The 16,724-nt window shown below is 42.9% G+C and overlaps 2 protein-coding genes across 6 annotated transcripts in view; one reads left to right on the forward strand and one right to left on the reverse strand.

Annotated features, from left to right (window-relative positions):
• Positions 1-953: 953 nt before the first annotated feature.
• Positions 954-5,536, reverse strand: rtcb (RNA 2',3'-cyclic phosphate and 5'-OH ligase). Of its 2 annotated transcripts, XM_038296150.1 has the most exons (12): positions 5,388-5,536; positions 5,173-5,310; positions 3,131-3,209; positions 2,995-3,062; positions 2,669-2,925; positions 2,427-2,583; positions 2,183-2,342; positions 1,937-2,112; positions 1,677-1,865; positions 1,493-1,603; positions 1,300-1,419; positions 954-1,219 (listed from the first exon to the last, which is right to left on the reverse strand). In XM_038296150.1, exons 2-12 carry the CDS (start codon positions 5,263-5,265, stop codon positions 1,112-1,114), a joined length of 1,518 nt encoding a protein of 505 aa, XP_038152078.1. In that variant the 5' UTR covers positions 5,266-5,310; positions 5,388-5,536; the 3' UTR covers positions 954-1,111. The 2 variants fall into 2 exon arrangements, with proteins under 2 accessions (XP_038152078.1, XP_038152077.1); XM_038296149.1 differs by having other exon boundaries at positions 5,173-5,496.
• A 1,780-nt stretch (positions 5,537-7,316) lies between these two features.
• Positions 7,317-16,724, forward strand: part of LOC119790614 (protein-methionine sulfoxide oxidase mical3b-like) — a 37,188-nt gene continuing 27,780 nt past the window's right edge. For 3 of the 4 annotated variants that reach the window (XM_038296217.1, XM_038296220.1, XM_038296221.1), the window contains exons 1-11: positions 7,317-7,435; positions 10,356-10,697; positions 11,860-12,067; positions 12,146-12,262; positions 12,439-12,540; positions 12,640-12,795; positions 12,871-12,971; positions 14,811-15,068; positions 15,158-15,273; positions 15,352-15,478; positions 15,551-15,644. In XM_038296217.1, coding sequence (XP_038152145.1) covers positions 10,434-10,697; positions 11,860-12,067; positions 12,146-12,262; positions 12,439-12,540; positions 12,640-12,795; positions 12,871-12,971; positions 14,811-15,068; positions 15,158-15,273; positions 15,352-15,478; positions 15,551-15,644 — 1,543 coding nt within the window. In that variant the 5' untranslated portion in view covers positions 7,317-7,435; positions 10,356-10,433. Of the gene's footprint in view, positions 7,436-7,919; positions 8,183-10,355; positions 10,698-11,859; positions 12,068-12,145; positions 12,263-12,438; positions 12,541-12,639; positions 12,796-12,870; positions 12,972-14,810; positions 15,069-15,157; positions 15,274-15,351; positions 15,479-15,550; positions 15,645-16,724 lie in introns of those variants that run through there. The other variant, XM_038296216.1, reaches the window with a different exon arrangement.

Here is a 16,724-nt window from a genome sequence, read left to right on the forward strand (position 1 = left end):
TTTATTTACCCTGTTTTAGCTCAGATCTGCACAGGCAAGCTTTTGTCGGTTGGTTTGTCTGCAGTCAGAATACTCCATCAGAGGGCGATCAAAGCGCAGCCTGATGTTTCAGGTGTTCAGTATGAAAGGTTGCCAGTGTGAGGATGGCCTGCTACGCATTAAATATTTCAGGAATCCAATCATCAGTTGCTGCCAGTTATGTTGCACCTCGACACTTTCTACACACACAATCAGATTTAGGAAATATGGGGCCCACTGACTTAAGAAGACAACTCATAATACAGACCCATTATAGAGATACAGAAATTTTAATAGAATAGACAAACATTTACTAAATATTGACTGCCCTTAATGTTTAATATTTCATTATGTAGGTCTATTCAAAAATTAGATCAACCCAAAAGCACTTCAATGTGTATATATATATATATTACAATTGTTAGAACCATTTTAAAGCCTTTTCTGATTCCTTCACCTTTATGTTAGGCATCAAAATTTGGCTGGCAAAAATCCTCTGAGGCTAGTGGCCAAAACGTTTCCTTCAGGCCTCGTTTGATAATATCTAAAATCTAAATATGTGAAATCTTAAGCTCCTCTTTCTGATCAAACTCTCTGGTTCTTATGGATCCTGAAGGACGGAAGCAGATCCAGGATAAAAGAAGCTTCATTCTTTTATGACCTGAGTCATTTATGGCCAGCTGACCCTCACTCTCTTCCCTCTAGTGGCCGTTATCGATGTTACAGCTACACAGGCTCAGATCCGATTTTATTCTCTGGTATATGTTCTAAAATGTTCTATTTTATTTGCAAGCAATAACGTTAAAAATATTTTAAGAGTAAATTGAGAGTTATCTCAGAGTTTGGTTCTCTCTGCGGCTTGGTGTTGGGTTTGAAGCCAGGCTGATCCATCAGGCTTCATGAAGCTGCAGTTTTTTCCTGAAACAAGGACCTTCAAGCCTCATGTGATCGTTTTTATTTGGCAAAAGAAAAACAGCCGGTCTCAGAGCGGAACCAGCCTCATAGCGTCATCCTTTTATCAAACTGTGAAGAACTGAAGAGAAACGGAACCAGTTCAGAGCAAACTGTCCTAGACGGCGGCGCCGAGCCGCCGTCAGCCTTTAATCACGGCGATGGGCCTGAGTTTGATGGCCTTCTTGCTGATTCCAGCGTCATGACACGTGTTCACCACATCTGTCACGTTCTTGTAGGATTCCGGAGCCTGCGAGGAAAAAGGGTCCACAGTTTGATCTCTGAAAAGTTTCTGGGAACTTCTGAGCAGAGAAAGAAGTTCTTCCTCACCTCCTCCATGACCAGTTTGGGAGAAGCCACCCGGATGGCGATGCCCATGTCGGCTAGTTTGTCCAGGACGTCTTGGAAGTCCAGATTCCTGCGGGATTTTGCTCTAGAGAGAGCGCGGCCCTGCGAAGCAGAACAGAAGTTTAAATACACGGTCAGAGCTTCCCGCCGTTGTAAATCTGCCTCAGACTCGTACCGCTCCGTGACACGTAGTGCCGAAGGTTTCCGTCATTCCCTGTTCGGTTCCTGTCAGGACGTAGCTGCAGGTTCCCATCGTTCCTCCGATCAGCACCGGCTGGCCTGTGAGCTGAAGACAACGGGAACGTCTCAGAATGGCATCGGATCAAGGCGGCGACAACCTGGAGGTCCGGTCGGGTTACCTGGTAGTCCACGGGGATCAGAGGGTGATGAGGGGGGAACGCCCGTGTGGATCCCTTACGGTGGACCAGCAGCGTCCTCTGCTTCCCGTCCACCATGTGCTCCTCCACCTTGGCGATGTTGTGGGAGACATCGTAGATGACGTGCATGTCCAGGTCGTCTGGTGTGGTGCCGAAGACTTTAGAGAAGGCCTGGAAGACGCCATAAAGACAGAGTCAAAATGATTGGGCCTACTGGGCCGGACAGAACCGGACGGACGTACCTGTCGGGTCAGGAAGGTCATGGAGGAGCGGTTGACCCAGGCGTAGTTCCCTGCGGCGGCCATCCCCTTCAGGTAGTCCTGCCCCTCCTGCGAAGTGATCCGAGCGCACGCCAGCTGCCGGTCGTTCACTGTGATCTTATCACGCTTCATGGCCTTCTCCATGGCAACCAGAGCATCTGTTAACAACGGTCCCATTAGTCGCTAGCTGGACTGGCGGTACTGCAGGGTTCTTTCTGCCGGGCCTACCTGTGGCGACCTGGTGTCCGAGGCCCCGGCTGCCGCTGTGGATCATCACGCACACCTGGCCCTTGTGGTCGATGCCCATCTTCTTTGCGGCGTACTCGTTGTAGATCTCGTCCACCACCTGGATCTCAGCGTAGTGGTTTCCAGCTCCCAGCGTTCCCAGCTTCAACACACAGACAGGACCAATGTTTGTGCTCCGCCCCCCTCTAGGCCGTTAGCTCCGGTGGGGGCGGGGCCTGTGACATACCTGTGGCAGGCCTCTCTTCTTGGCCTTGGAGGACACCTTGTTGGGATCGGCCTGCAGCATCCGGCCGTATTCCTCGCAGTGCTCCTTGTCCTCGGCCCAGGCGTAGCCCTCCCTTAGGGACCAGTCCACCCCCATCTCCAGAGCCTCCTCTAGATCCCTAAAGACACACGGATGGGACAGGTGAGACGGCTGGGCGGAGTCCTGCAGGGAACCGTGCTCAGCTCTGGAGTATTCCCACTCACTTGGCTCCCATTGGGATGACTCCTTTGGAGCCGACTCCGACAGGGATGTGGTCGAACAGGGCCTGGGCCAGCTGCTCCTTCACCGGCTGGACGTCCCGCTCATCCAGGTTGGTTCTCAGGAGACGGACGCCACAGTTTATGTCAAAGCCGACCCCGCCTGGAGAAACCACGGCGTTCGGATCGTTCATGTCAAAGGCAGCCATGTTTCCGATGGCGAATCCGTAGCCGGAGTGGACATCTGGGAGTCCGATGGACCTCTGCAGAGACAAAGACGCTCTAACTGGGTCGAATGAGATCGTTCTACTCATTGAACGGCTTCTACTCACATGAACGATGCCAGGCAGAGCTGCAACGTTCCCGATCTGCTTCATGGCCGGCAGGAACCCTCCAATTCCTGAAGACAACCAGGACAGTTAGGATTCTAGGGATACAGCAGCAGGGACAACTAAGATCTAGACGCACCTCCTCCTCGGCAGGCGTTCCTGAGCTCCTCAAACATCAACTTCTCCAGAGATTCGTTCACGTAGAAAACTCCTTCAACCTAATTAAAAAAATTTGATAAAAAATGATGATGAAAAATCTGCCATATGAAGCAATACCTTCAGGTTCATCCCCGTGAAGGTATAATAACGTTTAAATCCTTTCTTTCCTCCAAAACAATAAAAAGTTCCCATCAAGCAGATTCTGCAGGGCCTATTTGCAGTAGCCCAGTTTTAAAGTCTTAAGGAAGCGGCTGTTCCAAACGTTGCATTTCCGAATTCTCCCGAGTGGTGCACGACTTTACAAGAGTTAATAAAGCGAATGTGATTGGTTGATTATCAAGGGGGCGGGATTTTTTGGTGGAAGGTTCGGAAGCAAAGCTTCCTAGTCCACATTCCCTCAAGAAAGAAGCTGCGCAGTGTCTGCAAAGTCCTCACAGGGGAAAGATATTTTAAGCCGGGCATGCAATCGATTTTTTTCCATTCGGTGCACGCAGCTTAAGCTCAAACTGTACGACGAAGCTGGACAGTTTAAAGTCGTAGGGAAACGGCTGTTCCAACGACGGCAGTTCTGAATTCTCCCAGTGGTGCACGACTTTACACGAGTGAATAAAGTGAATGTGATTGGTCCTTTATCAAGGGGGCGGGATTGTTGTCGCGGAAGGTTCGCAATCACGTTTGGTTGTAGCTGTTGTCTTCGAAGCATCTTGCTAACCAGTTTGCAACTTAGCGCTAGTAGGTTCCCAATGGGAAATTCCATTGGGACCAAGTAGCACTAAATTGGTGACTTAGAAACGACACTGTCAAGGAACGCTATGGACAGAGGAAACATGCAAGAGGAGGAGAGTTTAGTGTCGGAGGTCGTGGATGAGTCTCCTCCGTCATCCATTTTTTATTTAGAGGAGGAAAGCGGGGATGAAGATGTTGTGGAAGAGGACGCCAGGGCGGCAGAAGCTTGGTTAGGTGTAGAAGCTTTCCAGCCGTACATGTTTGAGCCCTTGCCTCACAACGCTGCCAGTTCTGTTAGCTCTACGCCTGCTGAAGACACAGACGTCCATCCCCGTGAACACTGGGACAGAACTCAATGGGAAAGGAAAGGATTCTGATTTCAACCGTTGCGTATATTAGCTGCGACATATGAATCGAGATGCTATGATAGAAGAAATTTGATTGACAGATGACCGTTGATATATGATTGGCCGAATTTAGGTGTTCAAGCTGACGTATAACTAACTGGCCTGCAGAAGATAACGGGAAGAAAAACACAGATTTTAAGACGGGATTTTTTTTTTATAGAAATTTTCTCACTTTTGGGACAATATGGTCTGACAAAGACACATTTACATACATGTTTAAGCCAGAATGATTTGAAATTCAAATATGATTTCCCTACGACTTTAAAGCAGCTGTTAGCAGCCCTTATATCTCTTGCTTGAGCATGGTTATCCATCACACTTTTTCCTTCCACTATGTTGTCAATAGCTTTGAGCCATAGTCCTCTTCATTAACTGAAGTGAACACTTTGATTATGTGAGTGTTTTCCAAATTGATCTTTAATATTTTGAGTTTCAGTTATTGAATTGCATAAATAATTATTCTATATTAATGACATTTTTTTTTATAGTACTTTGGTCAGTGATTCAGATCAGGTCCAGAGTTTCTAAATATGGATCTGTAGAGATACACTAGTGATTTTTAGAAAGCTGATAAAAGCTCCTGATCCAAACAGTTTGGTTATTAAATATTTTGTTTTAAAACAAACCTCAAAACTAGCCTTTTAGTGCTGAAGCAGCTGTCAGCTAAAACAGAACCGAACCCCGTTATATTTTAGTTAGATTTTACATTTATTAAATCAAAATAAGGAGAAACAGACTAATTAGAGTATATCAACTTTTAAGACTGTCTTTCTGTTGTAATCCTCATTATTTCGGCTTGGTTCTTGAGACTTGTATGGACCCAGCAGAACCCTGGAGCCCAGTTTGGTTCCAGCAGGTCTCCCAGTTGGTCGGAACCGAGCTTTCTCACCTGCATGTTGGGAACAAAACCCTTTTTGATCCGCCAGCTGGTTCTGCCCGTTTTCTCCAGAAACTGCAGCTCATCGTTGTAGTTTCGACTCATGGTTCCGATCCAAAAGGCAAAGAAGCCACGCTGCAACACACAGCGCTACGGAAGCCGGTAGAACTCAGAATGTTGGAATGACGCAGGAAAATTTATACAATCCAAATAATGTTTATTTTTACCGGTTTGTTGTTATCTAATGCCGGTTCCGTTCAGGTTTCCTAAAGACAAGAGTTCAGCCACTGAATGCTTTAATAACAAATGGTTTATCTTCTTCTTCTCTGTTTTAAAACCTGCTGCCTTTGAAGCAACGCGTCTAATGACGTTTGGCAAGCAGCGTTAAGACTCTCTACCGCCACCATGAGGTACGGAAAGTGTACAACCAGAAAACTAAATGTTATTTTTGAATTTAAATGTATTTATTAGGTTAAATGTAGTATCTAAATGTATTTATTTAGACAGTTTTTTCTTAACTAAGTTTAGCTTCTTGTAAAAATTCACTAACATTTTCACTAAACTTTAAAAAAGATTTACTAAAAACTTTTTTTTTATTGAAGACAGTTCGTAAATATTGACAAGTTACATATTAGACTAAAATCATACATAGTGATCGCTCTATGTGGTTCGTATCGAAATGCAGCCGTTTCAAATTTTCTGTAAAAACAAATTAGGCTGGTGGCAATAATTTAATAGGGACGACCTATAAATGTAAAATCTTCCATAATTTTACTCGAATGACAAAAAAAAAATGAATAATTAATGATTCAGGTAACATTGAAAAATATTTTAAATATTTAAAATGGCCAATTCCACCAAAGGTAAAAGAAATACAATATACACTTATTAATAGTTAATATCCAACAGCAGAAACTCTTAAGAAAAGATTTGGATTTGAGGTGGATGCCTCCGTATTTCACCTTGAAGAGCCTGAAACTATTGAACATCTCTTCTAATCGTGTCACCGGTTGCTTTTGGCAGAACTTGAATATTTGGTTAAGTAAAAAAATAGATAATATAACACCTTCTGAGATAAATCAAATATTAACATACAAGAATGACAATGCGAAGGATTTATCTGATATTGTCAATATTGCCATGAGTATGGAAAGAGATTATATACATGTATGTAAATAGAAAAATAAAAAACCTTCATTAATAAGTTTTAAAAACAACTCAAAATCTTCTATTCATCTTTATCTCTGTTAGCCGACAAATATGGACACATACACCAACCATGTAGTGACACGTCACAATTTCTGGTTTTATGACTCAACAAAATGCTAAGGTTAACATGATGCAAGGAACTGTCCTGTTGCAGAATGAGTCTCTTTTAATTGTTTAAGTGTGGATTTTAAAACCTACATATTCTTTATGTAGTTATACTTTTGGAGATTGGTTTTGTATGTTTCAATTGGTTGTAATAATACTGCCTGTTTATTTATTTCTTATTTCTGTTGCCTTGCACAAGTTAAGTTGATCTCCTGTATATAACTGTTATTATCTCTTTTTTGTAGCAATGAAAAGGGGAGATACCTACTTGACAATTGATTTTTTTTTTTTTATTCAATAAAGTAAAAAAGAAAAAAAAAAACCTGGGCTGGTAACACTGAGGCACTTTTACTCCCATCTAGTGGTCAAAGGCTAGAATAGCACCTTAAACCCGATTGAAATATAGGGTTTCTACGCTGATTGTCGAGAACGTTGTAAAAGTTTTACGGCATATTTTTGAATGAATGTTAATAAGAATTGATCAAATAATAATAACACAAATTTGGGCTGAGGAAAATCTCTAAAAAACTAAATTGACCTGGTGTAAAAATATTTTTTGTACTGAACAGGAGCAAAAATTAACTGTTAGATGAACAGCACTGAGAGACTCGCCCTGATTGGCTATAATCCTTATTGGCTTGAGACCATCCTGGTACTGCGCTGTTAGACTTGTTCTTGCGATTTCTTGCCTTACTACATCCCAAGTGAACATAAGTTGGGGTTGCTGCTGTGCTCTTGTTAAGCTTGTTAAGTCAGATCAGAATTAGGTCCCAGTTTGACACTAATGGGCGGAGCTAACGTAGTCTGACCCCACCCGCTGATCTCCCGCATGGTGTCTGGCTTGTGAGAACTAATGTTATTCTAAGGGCTGGTGTGTCTGTGTGTGATTAGGATGGATTAACTGTTGGCAGTGAGCAGCAGCAGTCTGAGATGCTTTGCAGACAGTCAGAGACTCTGACATGTGAGTACATTTCACTCATTTTCACTTTTTAAAGGTTGACACCCAGATATTTGCAGATCATCTTTATTCAAATGTTAATACATCTTGATGACTCCATCTCTGATTAAGGATGGATTGACAGCTTTAACGTACTTACGTTTCCAAAGATGAGATGATGTCTGAGTATTGTATTAGAGCTCAAACTGGTTAATGATAAAGGTGTTTACAAAAGATGATTCTGCAGACAACATGAAGAGATTATTCTTCACCTGACTTCAAAAGGCTAACTTTGACTGTCTGCAGGTTTGATCCTGTGAGGATCAGATCTGGATCACCAGGGTCAGGGTTCATACGCGTCTCTGGTCTTGTCCTGGTGATGACCAGTACAGAGATAGTCGTTGTGAGTTGGTGGCTGGTACGGACGGGTCAGCTCTGTGTGTGGTCGTCTTTGTTTGTCATGTGACGATCTGAGCAGAGAGGAAAGCATTATCTGTTCCATTCATTGGAAAATCTTCAGGTTATTTTTCTGGAGCGATCTAGACTTTTCTTGAGATGTCTTAGTGTCTCAGGGGGATGTTTGGATGTTGTCTCTCTACGTTTGGAGTTATTGATCAGTTGGAAGAAGTTCATTCTCGAGCAAAATCTGTAGAAAATTGCTTTTTTTAAGGGGAACTTTAAAACATGGCAGAAGATACCTGACATCCAGCTAGACAGCACCAGTTCCTCCATAGACCTGGAATCTGAACTTGTTCCTCTGGGAATGCTCAAGTAAGACTAAAGCTGAGAATTAACACATCTAAACAATGAAGTGTTGTACAAGTATTTACACTCTTCTACTTTTCATGGTATCTTTGTGGAGTATCCTTTTAGCTGTAGGTATTTCAGTGTTCAACTCTACGAAATGTAAACAGCTTGAGACTAAATTGTATTTTTCTAAACAGCTCCAGCTTTATCAGATTTGATGGAGAACACCTGCAAACATTAGTTTTCAAGTTATGTCTAAGTATATTAGCTGGAATTAGGTCTGGACTTTGACTAGGCCACTATAATATCTGAAACTGCTGTGACCTAAAGATCTCTAAGTGGCCCTTCACCCCAGGCTATGGTGGTGGTGATGCTGACACCACCATGTTTCAAATGACGGGTCTATCTTCTCTCCATGTTTAAACAACTGTGGGAAAAGTTGGGAGATTTTCAGAACTTGACCCTGCTTCGAACTGAGCCACGGCTAACCTTCTGTTTTTTCTGATGGGTTCCATGATGCTGGTTCTTCTCAGTTTTTCTCTGACAAACGTTTGAGACCTAACGTAAATAAGTCACTAAGCTAAAGTTTATTCGGTGTTGTGGTTTCTTAAAAGAGCTGGGTTTCTAAAGATAATCTTTTGTACTTTTTACTACATGCTATTCACCATTTCAAAGGGAGACATTTTATGAGCGCACCACTCCAGTGCCGAAGGTTCATACTAACATCTGTGAACTGTAATGTTTCATAAAGTGTTGAGGTGGGACCCACTGTTTTTATATGTCAGTGAAGCCTTGACGACAAAGACCCGGTGAGGGCCTGACTACAACCCTGTGGAGAAGACCTGACAAAGACCGTGGAAATAAAACTACAAGAAAACTAAAACTACATGAAGACCTGAAAAAGACCCTAACATGACCTTTCTAAGTTCTGACAAAGACCATGTGAAGACAAAATAGGGCTGTGAAGAAATTACAATAAATCTAAGAACCTGGACCTGATAGAGTATCTAAGAAGACCTGATAGAGTATCTAAGCGGATCTAATGAAGACCACGTAAGAACTGAAAGGAAGAAAATTCTGGGGAGACCAGAAAATGACCCTGTGAATACCTGACAATGAACCTGTAAATACCTGACAATGCCCATGTGAAGACCAGACAATATTCATGTGAAGACCTGACAATGACCATGTGAAGACCAGACAATGAACCTGTGAATACCTGACAATGACCATGTGAAGACCAGACAATGTTCATGTGAAGACCTGACAATGACCATGTGAAGACCAGACAATGAACCTGTGAATACCTGACAATGACCATGTGAAGACCAGACAATGTTCATGTGAAGACCTGACAATGACCATGTGAAGACCAGACAATGAACCTGTGAATACCTGAAAATGACCATGTGAAGACCAGACAATGTTCATGTGAAGACCTGACAATGACCATGTGAAGACCAGACAACAAACCTGTGAAAACTTGACAATGACCATGTGAACACCAGACAACGAACATGTGAAGACCAGACAACAAACCTGTGAAAACTTGACAATGACCATGTGAACACCAGACAACGAACCTGTGAAAACTTGACAATGACCATGTGAAGACCAGGCAACGAACCTGTGAAAACCTGACAATAAACCTGTGAATACCTGACAATGACCATGTGAAGACCTGACAATAAACCTGCAAATACCTGAGAATGTCCATGTGAAGACCTTACAACGAACCTATGAATACCTGACAATGTCAATGTGAAGACCTGACAATGAACCTGTGAATAACTGACAATGTCCATGTGAAGACCTGACAATGTCCATGTGAAGATCTGACAATGCCCATGTGAAGACCTAAAAATGAATCTGTGAGTACCTGACAATGTCCATGTGAAGACCTGACAATGAACCTGTGAATACCTGACTATGACCATGTGAAGACCACACAACGAACCTGTGAAAACTTGACAATGACCATGTGAAGACCTGACAATGACCATATGAATACAAGACAATGAACCTGTAAATAGCAGACAATGACCCTGTGAAGACCTGACAATAACCACGTGAAGACCAGACAATTAACCTGTAAATACCTGACAATGTCCATGTGAAGACCTGACACGGAAACTATGAAGACCCTTTACCAAAAGTCTAGAGATTTAAAGAGTGAATGTTTTTCCTTACCTTCCAGCTGATCTCAGAAGTGGAACAGTGGCGCATCAGAAGATGACAGCCTTTTCATGATGCCCAGCAACTTTGGGGGTTTGCCATGGAAGATGAGTCTTATCCAGAATGCCGAGCCCAGGAGCTTTTTGATGAGTTTGTGGCTGCATCAACCTGCAGAGCAGCACTGCGCTGCTTTAGCCAGCTGTGTGAACATCTGCAGCTTGATTGCATTACCACCGAAAAGCCTCTCTACCAACCAATCAAACGGCGGCTCAACTACTGGAAGGCCAATGCTCTGTGGGCCAAACTGGACCGGAGGGCAGCCCAGCCGGAGTACCAAAATGGCCGGGTCTGCAGCAACATGACAGTAAGTCTTTATCAAACAAGATGGCTCTGCTTCCAAGCTACGGTTGTTCCTATTGAATCGGGCTAATTGTAGCTATCACCTCACTTAACCTCAACCCCAGTTTGCCCTGCTAAATCCAGACAGCCTTTAGCCTTACTAACGACCCTCATTATGGAAACACACATGCATGTTTTTAAATGTCAAATGTCAAATTGGGACTACAGCCTCTAGGAGAAATACAAATATAGATACAGAAATATAACAAATGGCTGAAGCTCTCCATTACAAAGTCCAACATATGTAGTGCAGACAAAGTATGTGCATTTAAGTACAGATAAAAACAGACGAAAGAGCCCAAACACTCCAGATAATGTCATGAGGCTAGACCATAGGTTTCCCATTGGCTACGGCTCCCCTCTAGAACTGAAGGATGAAGCTATTGAAGTACGCTTTGGTTTTAAATAGTTATTGAGTCAGATATGTGGCCCTTAATGTTTTGCTTATTGAAAGGCTTTTATTTATCCCTGTGAAAATGGGTTTGTCTGACATTTAAGCCCAGATTTCAATATCCCTGCATTGTTGGGATATTCGCAACAATGGTACTGCGACACAGAAGAATAAGGAGAAGTTCAGTATTCATTCTTTGCCTGTTTTGTGTGTCAACTCTCAGTGTTGCTGGGCGACAGAGCCCACACTGAATCAGGGGCAGTTAGAGTCAGGGAAGACTGGACCAGTTTAAATTCCATAGCTAAACTCTTCCGGCCTCCTTATTATAATGGTTTTCGAAGGACCGGGTCCCAGGAGACCGGATCCTTGAAGGACGCGGTCCCTGAAATCGAACACACCCTTTGTGAAACTTGGTGAGGTGGGCCTTGCTTATACTTCCTGTCACCCAAAGGATTATGGTTGTCTGTATAGAGGTGGCAGATACAACATCTGGAGGAATCTATGCTTAAAGAACTATGATAGGAAGCATCCTGTTTCCTCTTAATCCTTTCTTCCTTACTGCTAGCACTATTTGGACAGCACCAATCATGGCAACTGCTAATGCGCTTTGCCTTGCCTTTGTGTCCTTACTGACTGGCCCAATTCAAATGGAGCTAGGTTCTTTTTTTTCCTGTAATGTTGCACTTTAGATAAACTGTTTCTGATTTGTCAGCTTCTCTCCCCTCTGATTGGTCAGTGTGTAATCATTGGGGCGGGGCCCTGTGGTCTGAGGACAGCAGTGGAGCTGTGCTTCATGGGAGCCCGGGTCGTGGTCCTGGAGAAAAGGGACTCATTTTCTAGGAACAACGTTCTCCACCTTTGGCCGTTCACTATCTATGACCTGCGGGGCCTTGGGGCCAAAAAGTTCTATGGAAAGTTCTGTGCCAGTTCTATCGACCACATCAGTAAGTCTTTGATCAGTTTATTCAGCTGATGAAACAAGGTGGATTATAGAGTCAGTGCCACCTGTCTCTTGTTTGCAGGTATCCGCCAGCTGCAGTTGGTTTTGCTGAAGGTTGCCTTGCTTCTTGGGGCGGAAGTGCATGTCAGTGTGGAGTTTAAACAGCTGGTGGAGCCACCAGAGGACCAGCACAAAAATAGTAAGAGCATGAGTTTAAGGGAAAGAAGGTTTTGGGCAGGACACTGGACACACCCTACATTTTTTGATAAAATGAAGCTACAAATAATAGTTGCAATGTTGAAACTTAAAGGGTTGAAGCTCAAGTCATCTTGTTAACCCAAACTGATTTATAATCCCAAATGTCTCCATGTCTAGAGGAGGGCTGGAGGATGGAGGTGAGTCCAAAGTCCCACCCAGTCAGTCAGCTGGAGTTTGACGTCATCATTGGAGCAGATGGACGCAGAAACACGTTGCCAGGTTTGAGAACAGTCCTGCTTATCCTTCTCATCCAGAGGTGTACATTCAGTACTCGATTAGTAGAAATTTCAGACCAGAAGGATTTCTCTGTGTGATTAGGTTTCAAGCGGAAAGAGTTTAGGGGGAAGCTGGCCATCGCCATCACAGCCAACTTTAAAAACAGAAACACCTCAGCAGAGGCCAAAGTGGAGGAGATCAGCGGAGTGGCGTTCATCTTCAACCAGAGGTTCTTTCAAGAGCTGCGGCAGGAAACTGGTTTGTCTTTCCCCTGGCAGCTCTTACAGAGACTCCTGGTGTGAAGTTCATTCTAACATCAGCACCTGGTTTCAGGTATTGACCTGGAAAACATTGTGTACTACAAGGATGACACACATTACTTTGTTATGACTGCAAAGAAGCAGAGTCTGTTGGACAAAGGAGTCATTTTACAGGTAAGAGAAACACCTTAAGTGACTCTGTCATGTAATGGTCATACATGGACTTATGCTACACATCACAGGTATTTGTGAAAGCGACTAACTGGAAACCAGGCTTTACTCGCCTCACAGGTACTAATTCCCCCTGAACTCATAGCAAGAGTAACAGAAATACTTGGAGAAACCCTGCGAGTAAACCACTCACCTGTGGTCACTTCATAAGAAGTCTGTTTTTTTTTTCAGATTTTTCTTTTTCAATGTTTTGGGTTTTTTTTTTCAAATATATTTTTCAGATTTTATTTTTCCCAAGTTTTTGTATTTCTATTTTCTCTATTCTGCTTTACAGGCTGAGCCTTACAAATTGAATTCTTTGCATGAATGTTAGCAACATTTTTATTGGTCAAGATCAAGCATTTGCAATAAGCTTTATATGAAGAAATTTTGATCTGTTAAACACAATTTGAAAATTGAAATTTGGGAAGAAAAAAGAAATTCTAGATATAAAATCTGTAAAAAAAATTTGGAAAAATAAAATATTTATTTTGTGTGAAAAATATTTGAGGAAAAATGATAATGGAAACAAAAAAAAAATGAAATAACTTCTTAGGGAACAGCAAAATTACTCTTTAAACCTCTTTTTTAATAAAATGTTTTTCTTTTTTTAAAGTTCTATTTACAAAACTTTATTATTATTTGCTATTATTATTTGCTTGTAACAACAATGGAATGAAAACCAATCCCTAAATGAATGTCAAAGTCATCTGCCTTTTAACATTTCTATAAGTAGTCGTTCTACAACGTAAACCCGTACTTTGAGTCACTCTACAGGTAACTGTCACACCCGAAGTCCCTCTGCAGTTAAAACGATCACATACCTCTGGTCTATTAGTGAATAGCTCCCTTAGATACACAGGAAGTTATCTGTGAGGTAAATCACACACCTGGTGTCTTTTCACAAACTCACAGACTTACTGTAGAGGCAATGGACCCACCCATACAGTCTGAAATTCCACCTGGAACCAAGTAATCAACAGAGGTTTGGTTTGAAAGTCTGAAGCCCGGCATACACTGTACGATTGTTTTGCCCTTTCCGGGCCGATTCTCCTGTTGTACGAGAATTTTTCAATCGGGCCGACTTTCAGCCTGATCATATGTCATGCGTCTTGTAGTGTACAGGGGTAAAGGGCACACAAAATTGCATAAATTGCCAAGGCAGTGCGTTTCACTCTAGTGAGTCTCAGATTTAATAGGTGGCATCTTGACTTCGGTCTTTTTCCTCTTCTACTCTTTTGACTTCCGGAAAGACGAGTCTGAATAGCGCCATCTCACTGCCCACTTGAGTCCGAAGTGGTTTTTAGACGTACAGTTTGAGCAGGTAGATCGCATCAGAGAGTCGGGTCACACATTGTGAGAAGATACATCGTGAGCTTTGAACTTTTAAAGTCGTAGGGAAGTCTTATTTCAATTTCAAATTATTCTGGCTTAAACATATATATAAACAAAAAAAATCCTGCCTTAAAATCTGTGGGTTTTTTTTCATTATCTTATGCAGGGGAGTTAGTTATACGTCAGCCTTAACACCTATATTTGGCCAATCATATATCAACGGTCATCTGTCAATCAGCCTACCGCTACAACATCCTGCCCCATTGATAATTTAATCACATTCACTTTATTCACTCGTTTAAACTCAGACACCACTCGGGAGAATTCAGAACTGCAACTGTTCAAACAGCCGCTTCCCTATGACTTTAAACTCTGCAGTTTCTTCATACAGTTTGAGCTTTAGCTGTGTGCACCAACTGAAAAAACCGTAGAGTGCATGCCCGGCTTAAAAGATCTGTCCCCTGTCAGGACTTTGCAGACACTGCACAGCTTCTTTCTCGAGGGAATGTGGACCAGGAAGCTTTGCAGTCATATGCCCGTGAGGCCGCAGACTTTTCCACCAATCACCAACTGCCAATTTTGGACTTCGCCATGAACCATTATGGTCAGCCGGACGTTGCCATGTTTGACTTTACTTGCATGTACGCTTCGGAAAACGCCGCTATGATTCGTCAACGCCACGGCCACCAGTTGCTGGTTACACTGGTTGGAGACAGTCTGATGGAGGTGAGACCGGTGTCTTCTCGCCATGATCAAGAAATGCAGAGGTCCAATGGATGGGGCAGGTTTGGACCGATCTTTTTCCTTGTCTGCAGCCCTTTTGGCCGATGGGGACGGGTGTAGCTCGGGGATTCCTAGCAGCTCTGGATTCAGCTTGGATGATAAGAAGTTGGGCACAGGGTACAGATCCTCTTGATGTCCTGGCTGAAAGGTAAGAAGACCAAAACTCAAGAAGTACTTCCTGCTTTTTAAATTTTTTTTAAATTATTTAAATATGCTCTTCACCTAGGGAGAGTTTGTACCGTCTGCTCCCTCAGACAACTCCAGAGAACATGCAGAAGAGCATCAATCTGTTCACAGTAGACCCAGTGACAAGATACATAAACATAAGCCCACTGACAGTCACACCTGCTCAGGTGAATTACAGAACCGTCTGGGATCTAATTTTGATGCTGAAAACTTTATGTTGATAATCTTCTGGTTTCCAGGTGAGACACCTGGTGAACACAGGCAACGAGGCGGGGCTAAACACGAGTGAAAGTGAGATTACCCGGCTGCCTTCCCCCAGACTCTTAAGACAAGGTAATTTGGCTTTCAGGAGACTTGCTAGCTCTAAGTGCCCATGTCCATTCTTTGGTTCATGGATGAAACCTCCATAGAAACGATGTTCATCCTGTGTCCCAAAAAACCTCTACCTACACCTTATGGCGTAGAGCAAGGAGTGGGCAATGCCAGTTCCTGAGGGCTGGTATCCTGCAACTTTTAGATTGTCTTTTTGGTTCAACACACCTAAATCAAGTAATTGGATGATTGAGAGGACTCTGGAGGAACTGGATGTACATCCAGGAAACACACAGCCATGGAGTCAAGCTCTGAGCCAGCTCCCATGAGCACATCCAGCCAATCACAGTCAGAAACAGGACTACACTGAAAAACAGGCTGATCTCCAACATCTATAAACAAAGGTGTTGATGGCAGCAGCACAGCTTATATTTCTCTCCAGGATGGTGTCACAGCCAAACAGGAACAGACCAGATGAAGCTACCATGAGAAAAAGCAGAGAGATCAGAACATTAGAGATTGAATTAGCAGATTCTGCAGAGTGGGAGAATAGAGATAGAATAAAGCAGAATGATCAGGTTTAGATTACCTCCAGAAGCCTTAACCTATAGCAGCATAACTATAGAGATAGCTCAGGTTAACCTGAGCCACTCTAGCTACGTATAAGCTTTATTAAAAAGGAAAGATTTGAGCCTAACCTTAAAAGTAGACAGGGTGTCTGCCTCATGGACTAAAACTGGTAGTTGGTTCCACAGGAGAGGAGCCTGATAACTAAAAGATCTGCCTCCCATTCTACTTTTAGAATTTAGAACTTTTAGAATTTAGGAACCACTAGTAAACCAGCAGATTGAGAGCGGAGCGCTCTGTTAGGAACATAAGGAACAATCAGATCTCCAGCCCTCAGTAAGTGGAATTTCCATCCTTGGTGTAGAGAGGCAGAGACGTTAGTCTGTGATCCCCCTCAAATAGCCTCTAGCCTTTGACTGTCACTGTAACTGGGTCAACTGTTACTACTGTTGTTTTTTTCTCCGCAAATTTGTTCTAGGCGTATCGCCACACAAGGTATAGTCATTCTACAATGGTTATAGCTTTAAGGGGCTC

Source organism: Cyprinodon tularosa, unplaced genomic scaffold (genome assembly GCF_016077235.1).
Source record: "Cyprinodon tularosa strain WSP-4 unplaced genomic scaffold, ASM1607723v1 ctg369, whole genome shotgun sequence".
Classification (NCBI taxonomy): Eukaryota; Metazoa; Chordata; class Actinopteri; order Cyprinodontiformes; family Cyprinodontidae; genus Cyprinodon; species Cyprinodon tularosa.

Coding starts and splice junctions, on each gene's coding strand:
- rtcb (XM_038296150.1), bottom strand. CDS start 5,265: ATGAGTCGAAACTACAACGATGAGCTGCAGTTTCTGGAGAAAACGGGC. Junction 3,063..3,130: donor GAACGCCTGCCGAGGAGGAG/GTGCGTCTAGAT, acceptor GGTTGTCTTCAG/GAATTGGAGGGTTCCTGCCG. Junction 2,113..2,182: donor CGGACACCAGGTCGCCACAG/GTAGGCCCGGCA, acceptor CGTTGTTAACAG/ATGCTCTGGTTGCCATGGAG.